We start from the raw sequence: 17,202 nt of genomic DNA on the forward strand, positions 1-17,202 counted from the left end.
CTCACAACTGAACAGCAAGCACTTTATCCACTGAGCCGTATCTCCACCCCACGGTCTTTTTGAGTTCGGCCATGACTGATGAGCCCAGGCCTCCAATGGGCTAGTGACATATTTCTTAATGCACATTATGAAAGATCTTCACAATCAAAAAGTTTGCCGGAGTCAGGCAGTGGTGGACACGCCTTTAATTCCAGCACTCGGGAGGCAAAGGCAGGTGGATCTCTGAGTTCAAGGCCAGCCTGGTCTACAGAGTGAGTTCCAGGACACTGAGGGACACACAGAGAAACCCTGTCTCAAACAAACAAACACTAGTTTTCCCATGACCTTAAAGTTATAAAGTCATCTTACCCCCATGTAAAGGGTTCTTTGTGTGGCACTCGGGGCCCATGGGCCTGAGGAGCCTGAGATTCCAGCTGGCTTCAAAGTCAAAGACTATATCCCTCCAACCACCCCACCACAGTGGCTCACAGAAGTCACAGCAAGCCCCCGGATATAGAAATCACCACCCAAACCTCAAATGGGCGATGGCTTCAAGGAAGCCCTGAGCTGGCTTCATGGAAACATGTGTCACAGCACGGGTCAGGGGAGGGGGATGACCCCAGCATCCAACTGCAGCTTCTGCCTATCATTTCTGGGCTGGGTACACACCAGTCTAAGACCTACTTCCATGTCAGTGAAGGGGCTGCCACCTACCTCCCCCTCCCAACCCTACGGAGGCAAAGCCACAGTCCACCCAGCCCGTCTCCCTGAAAGTTCCCAACCCAACACACAAAGGGGGATGCCCTATTCCGCTTTCCAGTGCTGGGATAAACACCATGGCAAAAGCAGCTTGGAGAGGAGAGAGTTTACTGCAGCTTCCCGCTGTCAGTCCATCACTGAGGGATGTCAGGACGGAAGCTCAAGGAGGAGCAGAGGCAGGAAAGCTGCTTACTGCCTTGCTCAGTTTGGTCCCCCACCTCATACCTACTCATACCTACATCTTAGGAATCAAACACAAAAACCAGACAAGGCAAAGTCTTGCTGAACATGGAACTCAATTTTGTGTCCTCTTCCCCGGTGGCAGTGGCGAGTTTGAGGCCAGCCTGGTCTACAGAGTGAGTTTCAGGATAGCCAGGGCTACACAGAGAAACTCTGTCTTGAGAAAACAGGGAGGGGAAAGGGGACAGAGGCCTTGGGAATGGGGCAGGCATTAGGGTACTGACCTAGCACGCCCCAGGCCCTGGGTTCTGTCCCCAGCACATAACAGGTGTGGCGGCCCATGCCTTTAATCTTAGAAGTTAACAGAGGAGGGTGGTAGGATCAAGCATTTAAGGTCATCCTCTGCTCCATTGCAAGTTCAAGGCCAGCCTGAGCTACATGAGACCCTGTGTCAAATAAATAAATAAATAAATAAATAAATAAATAAACCCAAATTCCTAAGCCCCTAAGTCCTCCCCATGCAGGTCCTAGTAAAAGCCAAGCATATGTTTCTCACTGGCCTCGCTGGTGCCACTCGCCTCTCATCAGCAGCTCCCTCGTCAGCATGGCCGAGGGCTTGGGAAGCTTGTAGGAGCTTGTAGGGGGAGACGGGTATCAGGAAAAAAGCAAACTTGCCTTCCCTATTGCTGGCTTCCCCAGAGGACCACTTGCAGACTGTTCATAGGTTAGTGGCAACAGGGACGTGTTCTCCCGTCCTTTCTGAGGCTGCTCAGACCTCCCCCGGGGACCTCCAACCTGAGCGTGAGCCATGGGCTGTTAGTGGAACCCAGGGGTGTGGAGCCATCCCAGGAGCAGCCTCAGCTCCTGTAATGACCCAGGAAGCCCAAAGTCAACACGGGGTCTCGGACAGGTCCTTAGCCATGAGAAGTGACCCCTGAGTCCTGCATGGCTTCTCCATCTCTAGTCGGGTGTTGGGGTCACTGGATTCTCGGCCTTCCAGGTGGCTGTCTCCTGCTGCCATCTACTTAGGACGCCTTGGCCTCTTGGCACTGCCGACCTGGAGCTTGGAGGGATTGTTGGGGGGCAGTGGGCTTTGACGCCGGCCTCTGCTGTCTGTAGACCCTGGGGCAGATGGGAGACTTTAGTTTGTGGCCAGGTCAACTCAAGAAGAGGCAGCACTCACCAGATGTTGTGACTTTAGCTCCCTCTGTGGTCACAGGCAACTCAACACTCACAGAGCCTGAACTCTCCCTCAACCCCCTACACACACACACAGACACACACAGACACATAGACACACACAGACACACACACACACAGACACACACACACAGACATAGACACACACAGAAACACAGATACACACAGACACATAGACACACAGAGACACACACACAGACACACAGACACACGCATACACAGACACACACACACAGACACACACAGACACATAGACACACACAGAGACACACACACACAGGCACACACAGACACACACAGACACATAGACACACACAGACACATAGACACACAGAGACACACACACACAGACACACAGACACACACAGAGACACACAGACACACAGACACACAGACACACACAGATACACACAGACACACAGACACACACATACACAGACACACACAGACACATAGACACAGACACACACACTCACAGACACACACAGACACACACAGACACATAGACACACAGAGACACAGACACACAGACACACAGACACACACAGACACACACAGACACACACACAGAGACACACACAGACACACACATACACACAGACACACACACAGACACGCAAACAAACACACACACAGATACACAGACACACACATACACAGACACACACAGACACACACAGACACACACACACACAGACACACACACGCACATGCACGTGCACACATTTAGGACAGACAGATGATTTCACTAATACCAACTTCTTCCTCCAGCTATTGTGTGTGACCAGGCATGCTTGACTTCATCCAGTGGCTTTCCTCCTCAACCTTCAGGCTATTTGGCCTCCCATAATTTCAGATCTCTCAGGACCCTCTGTGTGATAACATGCCCAGCAGCTCTGGCCAAATGCATCAAAGATGGGCACCTGTTTGGATCCTTCCCTATTCCTCACACTCAAAGACACCAGTATTAAATAGGCTGTCGTGTCATTCAGCATGCTTGGCTGACCAATCAGCCACTGGAAGGCCCCTTCACCCAGGGTGCTTTAATCTTTTTCTCCCCAAACAGCATGGGGGAGGGTAAGATGCAGCAGCAGGAACTGAGGTCAGACAGCAGGAAGGACCTCCCACTTGCTCCCTACTCCTCAAAGTCCTGGTAGTCAGACAGCCTAGGGCTGCTTGACTTCAATGGCTTGGTTGTCAGGTGGTTCATTGAGTGACAAGATCATCCTAAAGACACCAGAGGAAGTTTGCTGTCCCTGGAAGGGGTTTGGGGGAGGTCTGGTTTCTCCGTGTGAGATGACAACGACACAGTCATGCTCACTAACATGGCCGACCTCATAGCCTGGGTTTGGTAACGCACAGGACACTACACTGGGCTTCTTTTTATAGGTTTCGGGGATCTATGTCAGGTGCAGGGCGAGCACGCACTGAGCTAGCTATACATCCAGCCCTGTAAGAGTGCATTTTTAAAGACTTTGGGAGACCCATAGGCAGAGGGTAGAGAATGGACTCACCCGGTGCCCACCTGTCATTAGTCCCCTGGTGCCACCTCCCCAGGACAGAGCCCCGAGACCCCATCCTCCTCATCCTGACCCCCCCTGCTCCTCCCCTACCCCACTCCACTGAGCAGGGCTCTCTCAGTGTCCCATTCCCAGCTCCAGCTCCAGCTCCGGGAACCTTGAAGCCTGCTGAGCTCCCTCCTCCCAGCCTGATCCAGCCCTCTCCTGCCCACCTTGACCCTTGACCCCAGCTTCCAGTCAGCCACTCTGGAGCAGACCTCTCATTCAAAGATAAGGGATCTTAAAGTGTTCGAGAGGGAAGTGGAGTGCTCCATCAGGAATGTCAGGGAGCTTCTGCCAGGACAAGGACAGCTTGGAGAGCCGCTTGACCCCTAATGTCTACTCCTAACCAGCAGAACAAGACCCTGCCCAGGCCACTCCCCCAACCCCTGACTTCTGAGAGCATCTCTGTCCTCTAAGCCGGCTAAGGAAGCGGCAGAGCCCTGGTGCGTGGGAGGCTGCTGGCCCTCCATTGAGTCTCCCACAGAGAGGATGCCAGTGTCCAAGATGACAGTGGGGTGGGGACCGGAGGACACGAGCTCAGACACTGACCTCGGATGTCACGTGGCAGGAGGGGAGGCCGGCCCGGGGCTGCGTTGCTCTGCCACGTGGCACTGGGGAAGGTGAAGCTGACCTCTGGCACTTGAAGCATGTTTTCATCTGAAGGAGACACCGGCAATGCAAAATGTTATTTGTAGGAGCTAGCTACCAGGCTGAGATCAAACGGAGGATTGAGGAAGAGATGAGGCTCCTTCCTCAGTGCCTCCCTGTGATGCCATAGGAGGCTGAGAGAGAATGGAGGGGGAGGGGGAGGGGGAGAGGAAAGGGGCAGGGGAGAGGAGAAGAGAGGAGGATGAGATAGAGTTAGAGAAAGTATTTTGCTAAGTAGTCTGGGTTGGCTTCAAACTCTCAGTCCTCCTACCTCAGCCTTTCACGAGTTGGCAGTACAGGCATGCAGCGATTGCTTGTTGTGGAGACAGGGTCTCAGTATGTAGCCCAGGCTGGGCTGCTACTCCTGACCCTAATGTGTGAGCCTCTTGAGTGCTGGGATCATAGGCAAGGAGTTTAATCCTTGACCACCTGGTGCTAATTGCTTTGTCCTGTGTGTGCATGCAGCTTTGCACTGGTGCAGAGGTCAGAGGTTGATATTAGGTGTCACTTTCAGGTCTCTCACCAAACCTAGAGGACATGACTTTGGCTAGAAGCTTTGTGACTCTGCCCCCATTACAGTGCTGGGCTTTTCTATGGTGACTCAAGATTATGTGGTACTTTACAGACTAATTGTGATCCCAGACCTAAGGAAGCTGAGGCAGGAGGATGACAACCTGAAGAACAGTCTCAGCTACATACCAAAATGTTTGTCAAAACAAATTAGCAGAAGGAGGAGGAGAATGAAGAGGAGGAGGAGAAGGAAAAGGAGAAGGAGAAGGAGAGGAAGGGGAAGAGGAAGAGGAAGAGGAAGAAAAGTGTTTCAGGTTGGCATGGTGGTGCACGCCTTTAGTCTCAGCACTTGGAAGGCAGAGGCTAGTGGATCTCTGTGAGTTCAAGTACAACCTGGTCTACAAAACAAGTTCCAGGCCAGCTAGGGTTACACAGTATCTCACAGCTAGGTTATACCTGTCTCAAAAAAAAAAAAAAAAAAAAGAATTTCTCTTTTATTTATGTCAGGGTCTCACATAGCCCAGGCTACCCTCAAATTCACTATATAGCTGAAGATAACCTTGAACCTCTGATCAGCTTCCACTTCCTAGGAGCTGGGATCACAGGTGTGCACCACCACACACCTCTGTGCTGCTGGGAGCGGAACCTAGGTCTCCAGGCGTGCTAGGTCTCCAGGCATGGTAGGCAGCCACTCCACCAGCTCAGATCCATCCCAACTGGCTTACATCTAGACAGACATAAGCTCTGGATCCAGATATGAGGAGAGGGTCAGAGGGACCTTAACTTTCCAGCCCACCTTAACTTTCCAGCCCACCTTAACTTTCCAGCCCACCTTAACTTTCCAGCCCACCACTCCATCCACCCGACAATCAATTAAGCAAAGTAGGGGGAAAAAAGCCAAAACTCAAACCAAAAACCGTAGACAGCAGGTGGTTATTGTCCCCGGCCTTTGGCTTGTATGGTTTGAGACAAAGAAAATATTATTTCTCTTGCTTTGACCCTTTACCCGTGTAAAAGCTGTGACTGGGTTTCATCTTGGAGGCCACAGGGACAGCAGGGAAAAAGCTCTTCCCTGTCGGCTTGGGTAGCTGGAGGTTTGCCGGGGACAGCTGGCTCTCGGATGGATGTTCCATAGACGGCTGATGTTTCTCCAGTGTCTGCAACTGGGAAAAGGTACACAGAGAGGCAGAGCGTGAAGATGCCAAGGTCATTCTCATTAAACACCTGCTACGTGCCAAAGTAACAGAATCACTGAATCGGCAGAGTAAAAGAGCAAATGGCTGGAGTCTTCCTCCTCCCCGTCTCCCTTATGGAGGGCGTGGTGGCTTGAATAGGTGGGGCTCCCATAGACTCCTGTGTTTGAATGCTTGGCTCATGGGGCCTTGTTGGAGGAAGTGTGTCACGGTGGAGGAGGGCTTTGAGGTCTGCTATGCTCCAGCTAGGCCTAGTGTGGCACACGGTCTCCTGCCGCCTGCAGATCAAGATGTAGAGCACTCAGCAGCTTCTGTGGTACCAGTCTGCCTGCATGCCGCTGTCTGCCTGCATGCCTGCCTGCGTGCCGCACGCCTGTCCGCACGCCTGTCCGCATGCCGCTGTCTGCCTGCATGCCTCCACATTTCCCACCACGTTGAAAATGGCCTAAACCTCTGACCTGTGAGCCAGCCCAACTACGTGCTTTCCTTTATAAGAGCTGTCATACTCATGGTATCTCTTCACAGCAATAAAACCCTAAGACAGAGCTTTCAAGGGTGTGTGACACATGGGTTAGTGTATGGGGTCCAGCCCTCCCTTGCATGGGTAGGGCTTCAGCCAATCAGGGAAGGCCTGAGTGGGAGAGTAAAGCAAACATTCCCCAAGCAAGAGAACCCTCCTGTCTTCCAACTGGGACACTAGGCTCTTCCTGCCTCCATAACTAAAAGGAGGAGCTTGCTGCTGCTGCTGCTGCTGCTGCTGCTGCTGCTGCTGCTGCTGCTGCCGCTTCCCCGCCCTTCTCCCCTCAACACCGACTTCAGCTACTTCCCTTCCATTATACTGAACAAATTAGCTGATCACATGCGTTTTTTCTTCCTTGATTTTTAGTTTTACTGTTTGGGATACAGGATTCCAGTATGTAGCCCAGGCTGGCTTCGAACTCATGATCCTCCAGCCACAGCTTTGTAAATGCTGGCATTAGAAGCCTGCATTGCAATGTCCAGCCTTCATACGACTCTCAAACCAGTAAATACCCTGTGTTCAGCAGAGGTTGGGGCTTTGGCCACCAGAGGCAGGATAGAGGCTGGCCAGGCCCTCAGTTACTAGCTAACACCAAACATTGGAAGCACAAAAACAGGTGGTAATGGTAGACACAGGGAATGAACTCTCACATGCTACTTAGAGAACTTACTCTGAAGCCAACCAATGACCGGTTCCTTAAGTTAAAATATAAGTACTGACTGGGGACATGGCTTTGTAGTAGATCATCTGCCTAGAATCCCCCAGTGAGGGCTGGGGTGTGGCTCAGTGGTAGAGCATCTGCCTAGAATCCCCCAGTGAGGGGCTGGGGTGTGGCTCAGTGGTAGAGCACCTGCCTAGAATCCCCCAGTGAGGGGCTGAGGTGTGGCTCAGTGGTAAAGCACCTGCCTAGAATCCCCCAGTGAGGGGCTGAGGTGTGGCTCAGTAGTAGAGCACCTGCCTAGAATTCCCTAATGATGGGCTGGGGGCATGGCTCAGAAGTAGAGTTCTTGCCTAATTAATGAAAGTTCCTGGGTTCTATCACTAGTACCACAAAAGGAAGAGAGGGAAAAGGAAGGGAGATATGATTGGCACATGAAAGCTCTCAGGTCACATGCTGCATTCCTAGGGTTATAGCTGCCCAAGAGCAAGTGGACGCTGTGGATTTGGGTCTGCACTGTGAAGGATTGGTTTGGAATGGACATACTTTTCTTCTATCTCAACTGCAGGGATCCTGACCACATGTGGCAGTGTGAGTGGTCATCTGCCCTCCCTGCCTTCTGCTGCTGCTGTCCCCGCCATACCTCAGCACCCAGACAGACAGCTACGTACTTGTTGCAGGCTCCAGGTGAATGAGGGTGACCGCTTCCTCCCTGCTTTCCTATCCAGAGAACAGTCCCTGCTGGGGCTGGCATGGGGCCACCTCCAGTCTGCAGGGCTGGGGTCCCTGGAGTCCAGGCAGCTACCCTCCTTGTCGTACACCTTGCAGCGCCGGCTGGCTGCTATGAGAGCGATGCTCTTGGTACCCAGGGCCATCTCCTTGAGGGCCTGGGCACTCAGAGGTGGGCTGCTCATCTCTCCTGCTGGCTGTGGGGTCCTCCGCTCCAAGCCAGCCATGGGCTGCAGCCTGGAGATCAGGCTCTTGGTGCCTAGAGCATTCTGCTTCTGTAAAAGAAAGCAGAGGCCACTCAGACACTATGGGACCCCAGAAGCAGTCCATCCCCATGCAGTCTAGCTGGAAAGGGGCTTCCCATGTAGCTAGCACCCTGAGTACCAACCTCAGGCATGGGGGGTGTCAGCAAGATGCGGAGGGCTGGCGGAGGGAGAAGAGAGTCTTGCTTTCCAAGCGTCCGCAAGGGAGTGCTTTTTGAGGACCTGTTCCCATCACTGTGGATGAAACAGGAGACATTCTGGAACCCCTGGCTCCTCTGACATAGACGAGGCAGCTAGGATCCAGCTTCAGCTGCTGTTTCAGCCCAGAGCACTGTGGTCCGCACACTATGGGGGTAAGATGCTATGTCGCTGTGGCTGGGGCCTTGCTGGCTCAGCCATGCTGGTCACCTACTATGGGTAACCAGGGGCACAGCACATTTAAGATGGAGACACACTAAGCTGTTCAGTCTTGGACGTCAGATAACAGGATGCAGAATGACCATGTACATGAATCTCTAGGTGTGTCTGTAGAGTTATCTAGACTGATTTGATTGAGGGACGGAGACCTCTCCTAAATCTGAGTGATACCGTTCCATGGGGGTCCTGGGCTAAATAAAGCGGAGGAGGTGAGCCGGCTGTCAGCATCCATCTTTCTCTGCTTCTTAACGGCAGAAGTCGTGTCTTCTCCATCATAAGGGAGAGTACCCTCAGGCTGTGGCTCAGCAGGAACACCTGCCTAGACTCCCCCATGGAGGGACTAGGACCATGGCTCAATGGTATGACACTCGCCTGGAGTCCTCCAATGTAACACTAAGGCCCTAATTACGGCAAGGGGATAAAGGCGGGGCTGTAGCCCACTTAGTACAGTGCTTGCTCAGCCTGCACCAAGCCCTGAGTTCCATCGGCATAAACTGGACATGGAGGTGCATGCCTATAATCTTAGCACTGGGGAGGTGGAGGCAGGAGGATTTCAAGTTCAAGTTCATCCTTAGCCACACAGTGGGCTTGAGCTTCAGGCCAGCATAGGCTACATAAGACCCTGTCTCAAAAAAAAAAATCAGTAAATAAAAACAAATATCAAAAAGATGTTGAAGGGCAGGCAAGGTAGCCTTTAATTAAAGGCACAAGCCTTTAATCCTAGCACTTGGGAGGCAAGGACAGGTGGATCTCTGAGTTTGGGGCCAGCCTGGTCTACAGAGTGAGTTCCAGGACAGCCAGGACTACACAGAGAAACCCTGTCTCGAAAAGAAAACAGAAAAGAAAAGAACAGAAAAGGAAAGAAAAATATATTGATGATAACTCCCTGCTCTGTGTCCTTTCTCCCCTCCCTCCCTCCCTCCCTCCTTCCCTCCCTCCCTCCCTCCCTCCCTCCCCTTCCTACCCAGCACTTAAGGACACGACAAGGAGGCAGACATCTTCCAGCCAGGCAGGAGCCCTCACCAGGCCCCTCTGAGCTCCAGCAGGCTGACCTTGGACCTCCAGCCTCCACAACTGTGAGACAGTTCATGTTGTTTAAGCTGAGTATCTTTAACCCAGAATATGGCGTTTATTATGACAACCTGAGCAACAAGATAGTCATGTAGATCCGTCAGATGTGAACCATTAAAAATTGACAGGCAGAGCCTACAGACATTTAAGTTGTTGGTGTGAGCTTTTGTCTGTTGGAAAGTACTGCAGAAAAAGAACAAAAGAGGGGGACGAGGAGAGGAAAGAGAAGAGGGGGAGGAGGGAGAGGAGGGAAAGGAAGGGGAGGAGGGAAAGGAAGGGGAGGAGGGAAAGGAAGGGGAGGAGAGGGGGGAGGAAGAGGAGGATGGAGAGGAGGGAAGGAGGGAGAGAAAGGGGAAGAAGAGGGAGAGGAGGGAGAAGGAGGGGAGGAGGGAGAGAAAGGAGAGGAGGGGGAGGAGGAGGGAGAGGAGGGGAGGAGGGAGAGGAAGGGGAGGGAGAGGAAGGAGAGGAAGAAAAGGAAGGGGAGGAGGAAAGGGGGAGGAGGAAGAGGAGGAGGGATAGGAGGGAAGGAGGGAGAGGAAGGGGAAGAGGAGGGAGAGGAGGGAGAGGAAGGGGAGGAGGGAAAGGAAGGGGAGGAGGGAGAGGGGAGGAGGAAGAGGAGGGAGAGGAAGGAGAAGAGGGAGAAGAAGGGAAGGAAGGGAAAGGAGAGGAGGGGGAGGAGGGAGAGGTAGGGGAAGAGGAGGGAGAGGAAGGGGAAGGGGAAGAAGAAGGGGAGGAAGGGAAAGGAGAGGAGGAGCTGGAGGGAGAGATGGGGAGGAGGAGGGAGAAGAAGGGGAAGAAGGGGAGAAGAGGGAGGAGTGGGAGGAGAGGGAAGAGAGGGAAGAGGGTACAGAAAAATGGCACTGAACACACTCAGGACAGAAAGTCCCAGGAAGTGAAGAGGCCAGTTGCAGTCTCAGACTCTTCAGACTCCCAAGCCTCACTCTCACCTCTGTCCCACGCAGCTGGGACCTCTCTAACTGTGTCTATGTGTGTGCACATGTCTGTGCACATGCACGGGGCAGAGGCACATGTATGTGCTCTGGCATGCGAAGGTCAGGACAAGCTCAACGGTCCTTCTCCATGTACTGTGCACCTTGCTGTTTTGAAATGGAGCCCAGAACTCACCAAGCAGGTGAGGCTGTCTGGGCCAGTGAAACCCAAGGTGTCTGCCTGCCTCCACCTCCTCAGCAGTGGGAAGATAATGCGCATGCTCACATGCCATCCTGCCTACTTAGTTTATGCGGGTTCTACAAATTGAACTCAGGCAAGCGCTTTCCTCACTGAGTTATTTCCTCAGTACCTCATTTATCTAAGACAAGCTCAGGAGGAGAGTATGAGTCAGGGCCCTGGAGGAGGGAGCTGGGCTCTGAGGTGAGCCCCTGGCTGTGCGTCAGCATCAGCAGGTTACCTGAAAACTACAGGAGCTACAGCCTTAGCCCCGCCTGGGACCCGGTTGCACTGCTTGAGCATGGTGGCATGCCCACCTGTCTCTCTCTAGGAGCATCTGAGGCAGCTCAAATGTGGCACCCCACGGGAGATCCCTCCTGTCACCCAGAGACTCTCCACTGCTCTCCTCAGTCGGTGGGGATGACATGTTCATAATGGGGCCATCCTGGAAGGGAAGAAGCATAGTCAGGACCTGGGAGCACCAGAGACTGTCACCAACCTGAAGGTCTCTGAGGGACCGTGGAAAAGCTGGTGCACCCTCTCCACCGAGGCTCAGAGGAAGCCATGAGCCAGGGAGCACCAGCTGGGGCTACTTAACCTGTTTCCATCACAGGAACAGGGGAAGCCCCCTTCTCACTCACGGGAGGTTTCTGGAACCGTCAAGCCGCAGAGCACTGTATGACAGTGTCCCAGGGGCTGGGGAGGGAAGACGAGCTAGTGTTTGGTAAGTGGAGGGTTCTGATTTGGGAGGAAGAGAAGGTTCTAGAAGATGGAAATGCCCTCACAGTTCTGTGATCTGTTTGGTGGCATGGAAGTCCTAGTGACACACACCTTTGCTCGCAGCACTCGGGAGGCAAAGGTGGTAGATCTCTGTAAGTTCAAGGGCAGCCTGGTTTACATGGTGAGTTCCAGGATAGCCAGAGCTACATAGTGACACCCTGGCTCAAAACAGACAGAAATACATAAAAAGAATAGTGAGAAGGGTGGTAGAACACGTGCCTAAAGTATGCAAGGCCCTGAGTTCACCCCTCAGTACGACCGTACGCAGAAAACAGTGATAAAATTTATGCATGGTTTCCCATGCAAAAATAGAAGAGAGAGAAGAGAGATTGTGGTGGTTGCTTTGAATTGTCACAATTCAATTTGTGACACAATTTAGAATCACCTAGGAGGGATCGTCCAGATGAGAGGGGCCTGTGGGCATGTCTGTGGGGTTTTCATGATTACAATTCACTGATGTGGGAAGACCCAGCCTCAGAGTGGGCAGCACTGTTTCTTGGGTTTGGGTCCTGGACTGTGAAAAGGGGCACGTGAGCTGAGTGCCAGGAAGCACACATGCGCTCTCTCTGCCTGAGACTATATGGTAGTCGGCGCCTGAGGAACCACGCCCATGAGGTTGTCCTCTGCTGTTCACACTCCACAACCAAACAAGGAAGAAGAACTCTGCATGTACAGCTGGTGGCTTAGCAATGCCTGCCCATGAGCCTTGAGCAATCCAGGATATATGACACTGACACCCCCAGACACTGAGAAGTCTTCAACACACCTGTCACCAGCAAGGTCAAAGTGTGTGGTGTCACCAGAGAGAGGAGGACTAAAGGCTCACTCTGATAAGTGTAACAGTCTCCTGCCCACGGGTCCACTTAGGCACACTGGGGAGAACTCCAGAGGCTGCACCTGTGAGCTGGGCATCTAATTGAAGAAGTTGACACTAGAGATGCCCAGGGGTGTGTGAGGGGACCCTGTGCTGAGAACCAGAGCCCAGACCCCAGGGTGCTGGGCAAAGATTTTGACAGAAGCCAAATGCTTGTGTAGTCACTTTGTGCCAAAGATGGTTCTTTGAAAGGAACAGTAGGGCTGAGGGCAGGGCTCAATGGCAGGGCCACCTACAAGTGTGTTTCATCCTTGGCACCCTGAGTCACGCACACATGCACGTACAGACGTATGCCATTATGTGTAACCCTGACAACCAGCTCATTGAGCTCATCATGAGGAGATGCCAGTCTAGCCCAACCAAGTCAGGGCCATTCTGAAGACCAGCCCAGTAGCACCCTCAAGTGTCAGACTGGGAGACAGAGAAGTTACGGACCCTTCCAGATTCAAAATGTTAGGGAGATGTGACGGCTAGAGAAGCACAGATCCCATGCCGGACTGCAAACTGCAAAGAGACATGGGTACAAAAACCAGATATGTGGGCCCAGAGGATTGGGGGATGGAAGTTGGCTCATAGGTTGAGAGCACTTGTTCTAACAGAGGACCAAGTCTAGTTCACAGCAGCTATGTCTCCGCAGGTCACAGTCCCCTGTAACTCCAATGCCAGGGGTACACACACACACACAGTCACAAAAATCTAAATAACAACAAGAACCACTGAACATTAGGTCCATGAAAAAATACTTGCCTAGAATCCCCCAGTGAGGGGCTGGGGCGTGGCTCAGTGGTAGAGCTCCTGCCTAGAATCCCCCAGTGAGGGGCTGGGGTGTGGCTCAGTGGTAGAGCCCCTGCCTAGAATCCCCCAGTGAGGGGCTGGGGCGTGGCTCATTGGTAGAGCCCCTGCCTAGAATCCCCCAGTGAGGGGCTGGGGTGTGGCTCAGAGGTAGAGCCCCTGCCTAGAATCCCCCAGTGAGGGGCTGGGGTGTGGCTCAGAGGTAGGATGCTTATCTATCATTCACAAGGCCTTGGGTTTCATTTCCAACAACAAAACCAACAAATAATTCCTGGGTACTAGAGACCAGTGGAGCGGGAAGGAAAACCAGGAGAGCATCGGATGCTTTGGGAAGGTACACTGCTGTGTGGTCCTACAGCAGTGAATGCCTGTTGGTGCAAACCCACAGAATCAGGGATCAAGGTGAAGTGAGATGTAAACTGTGTCCTGAGGGGACATGATGGGCTCACTGACGGCAGCAAACATGCTCTCTGGAGAGGGACGTTGGCAATGGAGGAATGGCAGACTAGAGAGGGGGTCATTGGGAACTCTGATACGACATGAGTTCAAAACTGCTATAAAACATCAGAGCCAGGCACGGCTCACACATGCAAACCCCAGCACCTCGGAGACTGAGACAGGAGGGTTTCAAGTTCTAGGCCAGCCTGGGCTACGTAACAAGACCCTGCCTCAGTGATCTCTCCCAGAAATATTCTACTTTTAAAAAAAAGTGAAATAATTCTTCCCAACAGGAACCACAAGACTCTAGAGGAGGGGCCGGAAATTCAAGTATTTCTCTGAGTTCCCTGGAAGGTGCATCCCAGAGTCTCTGAGACAGTAAGGCCTCCTCCTGCTAATGTACAGGATTCCCCCCAACCAGCTTTGACCCACCTCAGATTCTTCAAGGACTAGAGGCGTGACAGGAGAGAGAGCAGAGGTGGCCTCACCTCAGGGAGCAGCAGCGCCCACACCAGCCCAGTGCTCCAGTGGACCCTTCTCTACTAGCTCACTGGAAAGGCTGTGCTCTTCAGACCTGCCAGACTCCCCTAGTTAGTGTATGTGTATGTGTGTGTGTGTGTGTGTGTGTGTGTGTGTGTGTGTACATGTGTGCACTGTGAATTTTGTTCATGTATACATGCACATGTGGGAGAACAGCCCATGTAGACAGCAGAAGTAGACTTTGGGCGTCTTGTTTTGTTTTGAGACAGCGTCTCTCACTGAACCCAGAACTCGTCAATTCAGCACGGATGGCTGCTCCCCAAGCCCCAGGGATGCGCCTATTTCTGCCTCTCCAGCACCGGGATGACAGACACATCCTGCCTTGCTCAGCTTTTTTTCAGTGTGTCCAGGGGCTGGGTCCTTACGCTTGCACAGTGAGCACTTTACCGACTGAGCCATCTCCCCAGCTCATCCCCTGGTCCTGGACCTGCTCTGTCTGCAGCCTGGGGCTCGGCACACACTCCACATGCAACTGACCCAGGGTACCTGGTACATGGATATCTTAGTTTTCTTCTCCATTCCTTTGGTGGCCAGCCCGGCCCGGCCCGGCCCAGCCCAGCCCAGCTCGGCCCGGCCCGGCCCGGCCCAGACTGGCCTAGAGCAGAGCATGATGGGATGTCGTTGACCATGCATGAGCCAGAGGTGAGGGAAGTGAGACTCACTTGGAGGGAGCTGGACATTACTGAGAGCTGCAGCAGCAGTCTGTCCAACGTGCCCTCGGCCAGCTCGCGGGAGTAGAGTCGGTACTGCTGCTCCAGAGGCTCCGGGGCTGAGATGCCATTGTCTGAGGAAGCAAAGAGAGCAGCCATCAGAATTTGCTAGAACACACTTCAGGAAGTCAGGCACATGGAAACCACTACCATGTGCCAAAAAGGCAACCCCCATCCTGAAGTGTTCAAAGGGGGAGGCTTCCTGGGTAGAGCTTTTCTTCTCCAGTAAACCGTCTTTTAAATTTCCACCCATTTTGACTCATTTTTTGAGTCAGGGTCTCATGTTGTTCAGGCTGGCCTTGAACTCACTAGGTAGCTAAGGATAACCTTGAACCTCCGATCTTCCTATGTGTACCTGCCAAGTGCTGGGATCACAGATGTGAGCCATCAGGTTTATACAGTGCTGGGAATGGAACCCAGAGTCTCGTGAATGTTGGTCAAGCAATGTGCCAACTGATTTGCACCCCCGGCCCTATGATAAATATGCATATGTACATGTGTATGTGTATTGTATGTATACGTGTATATGTGAATGTATGTATATGTGAATTTATGCATATATGTATGTGGTTTTTTTGAGACAGGATTTCTCTGTGTAGCCCTGGCCGTCCTGGGACTCCCAAGCCCTATTTGAATTTACTGTGATATTTTTGTGTGTGAGATATTAAAGACAGAGTTCAGGATCCTCTGAGGAATTAGTGGGTAGAGTCTCGCTGTACAGCCCTGGCTGGCTCAGAACTCACTATGTATCAAGGGTGGCCTTGATCCATGGGCCTCTGCTTCCTGACTCCTGGGATTAAATGCATACACCACTACACTTGGTAAGCCCAGAATGTCGAACATGCTAAGCAAACCCTACTGTTGAGCAAGCCACGCCTCAGCTGAAGCTTAAAACTGTGTTTCTATTTCTGCTGAAATATCACTTTCAGTCATAACACAATAGTATTGGGCTGGGCATGGCAAGCGTTTGCCTGGCACAGGTGATGCCCGGGCACAGGTGATGCCCTGGTTTCTATCTCCAGGATCACTAAAACAGGAAAGGAAGAAAAGAGGGGTGGGGAGAAAAGACTGATAATGATTCTAAAGTATAAATAAAATTTTAACTAAAAGTAAAATTCCAACTTTTGGAAAGTATACCCAAAAGAACTGCAAAAAAAAAAAAAGTGTAGTGCACAAAACTACATACAGCCAGGCGGTGCAGAGCTTTAGTCCCAGGGCTCAGGATGCAGAGGCAGACAGATCTCTGAGTTTGAGGCCTGCCTGGTCTACAGAGAAAGTTCCAGAAAAGCCAAGAAAATATAGAGAAACCAAAAGGAAGGAAGGAAGGAAGGAAGGAAGGAAGGAAGGAAGGAAGCAAGCAAAAGAAAGAAAGAAAGAAAGAAAGAAAGAAAGAAAGAAAGAAAGAAAGAAAGAGGGAGGGAAAGAAAGAGAGAAAGAAAGAGAGAAGGAAAGGAAGAAGGAAAGGAAGGAAGAAGAAAGGAAGGAAGGAAGAAGGAAGGAAGGAAGGAAGGAAGGAAGGAAGGAAGAAAGAAAGAAAGAAAGAAAGAAAGAAAGAAAGAAAGAGAGAGAGAGAGAGAAAGCAAGCAAAAGAAAGAAAGAGGGAGGGAGTGAAAGAAAGAAAGAAAGAAAGAGGGAGCGAAAGAAAGAGAGAAAGAAAGAGAGAAGGAAAGGAAGGAAGGAAGGAAGGAAAGAAGGAAGGAAGGGGAGAAAAGTTAAACATGAATGTTCTCCAAAGTGTTGTTCCTAACAGCCCCAGGTGGGAACATCACCAACAGGTGAGTTTATAGATGCAGGCTGTCCATGAGATGGACTGTGACTCAGCTACAAAAACGAATGGCATTGTGGTGTCTGCTGTAGGACGAATGAGCCTAAAACGGGTTATAGTAAGTGAAGGAAGGAAGTCAGACACCAAAGGTCATATAGTGTATGATTGTGTTCACAGGAACCATCCCACCCAGGTAAAATCACAGTCAGGAAGATGACTAGGCTCCCCTGCCCTTGAGAGGGACCTGAGACCAGGGGACTGTGTATCAGGGACAGCCTGAGACCCAATCTCAGAGAGAAAGAAAGGGCTGGAAAAAGAAGATCATGGTGGCAGTGTGTGACTTTAAATCTAGACAGAGACAGGGACAGGAGGGTCCCTGGGGCTTGCTTCACCTGCTCAGTGAGCACCGTGTTCAGTACAAGATCGCGTCTCACAAAAACAAGGCGG

The 17,202-nt window shown here is 51.9% G+C and overlaps 1 protein-coding gene across 1 annotated transcript in view; it reads right to left on the bottom strand.

The window, feature by feature from the left end:
- Positions 1-3,960: 3,960 nt before the first annotated feature.
- Positions 3,961-17,202, bottom strand: part of LOC114611363 (kinesin-like protein KIF19) — a 45,870-nt gene continuing 32,628 nt past the window's right edge. The window contains exons 14-20 of the mRNA XM_028756019.1: positions 14,943-15,064; positions 11,174-11,301; positions 8,327-8,435; positions 7,881-8,213; positions 5,845-6,001; positions 4,230-4,337; positions 3,961-3,971 (exon numbers count right to left, since the gene is read on the bottom strand). Of these exons, the coding sequence (XP_028611852.1) occupies positions 3,961-3,971; positions 4,230-4,337; positions 5,845-6,001; positions 7,881-8,213; positions 8,327-8,435; positions 11,174-11,301; positions 14,943-15,064 (968 nt within the window). The remainder of the gene's footprint in view (positions 3,972-4,229; positions 4,338-5,844; positions 6,002-7,880; positions 8,214-8,326; positions 8,436-11,173; positions 11,302-14,942; positions 15,065-17,202) is intronic.

Source organism: Grammomys surdaster, unplaced genomic scaffold (assembly GCF_004785775.1).
Source record: "Grammomys surdaster isolate TR1022 unplaced genomic scaffold, NIH_TR_1.0 126109, whole genome shotgun sequence".
Taxonomy (NCBI): domain Eukaryota; kingdom Metazoa; phylum Chordata; class Mammalia; order Rodentia; family Muridae; genus Grammomys; species Grammomys surdaster.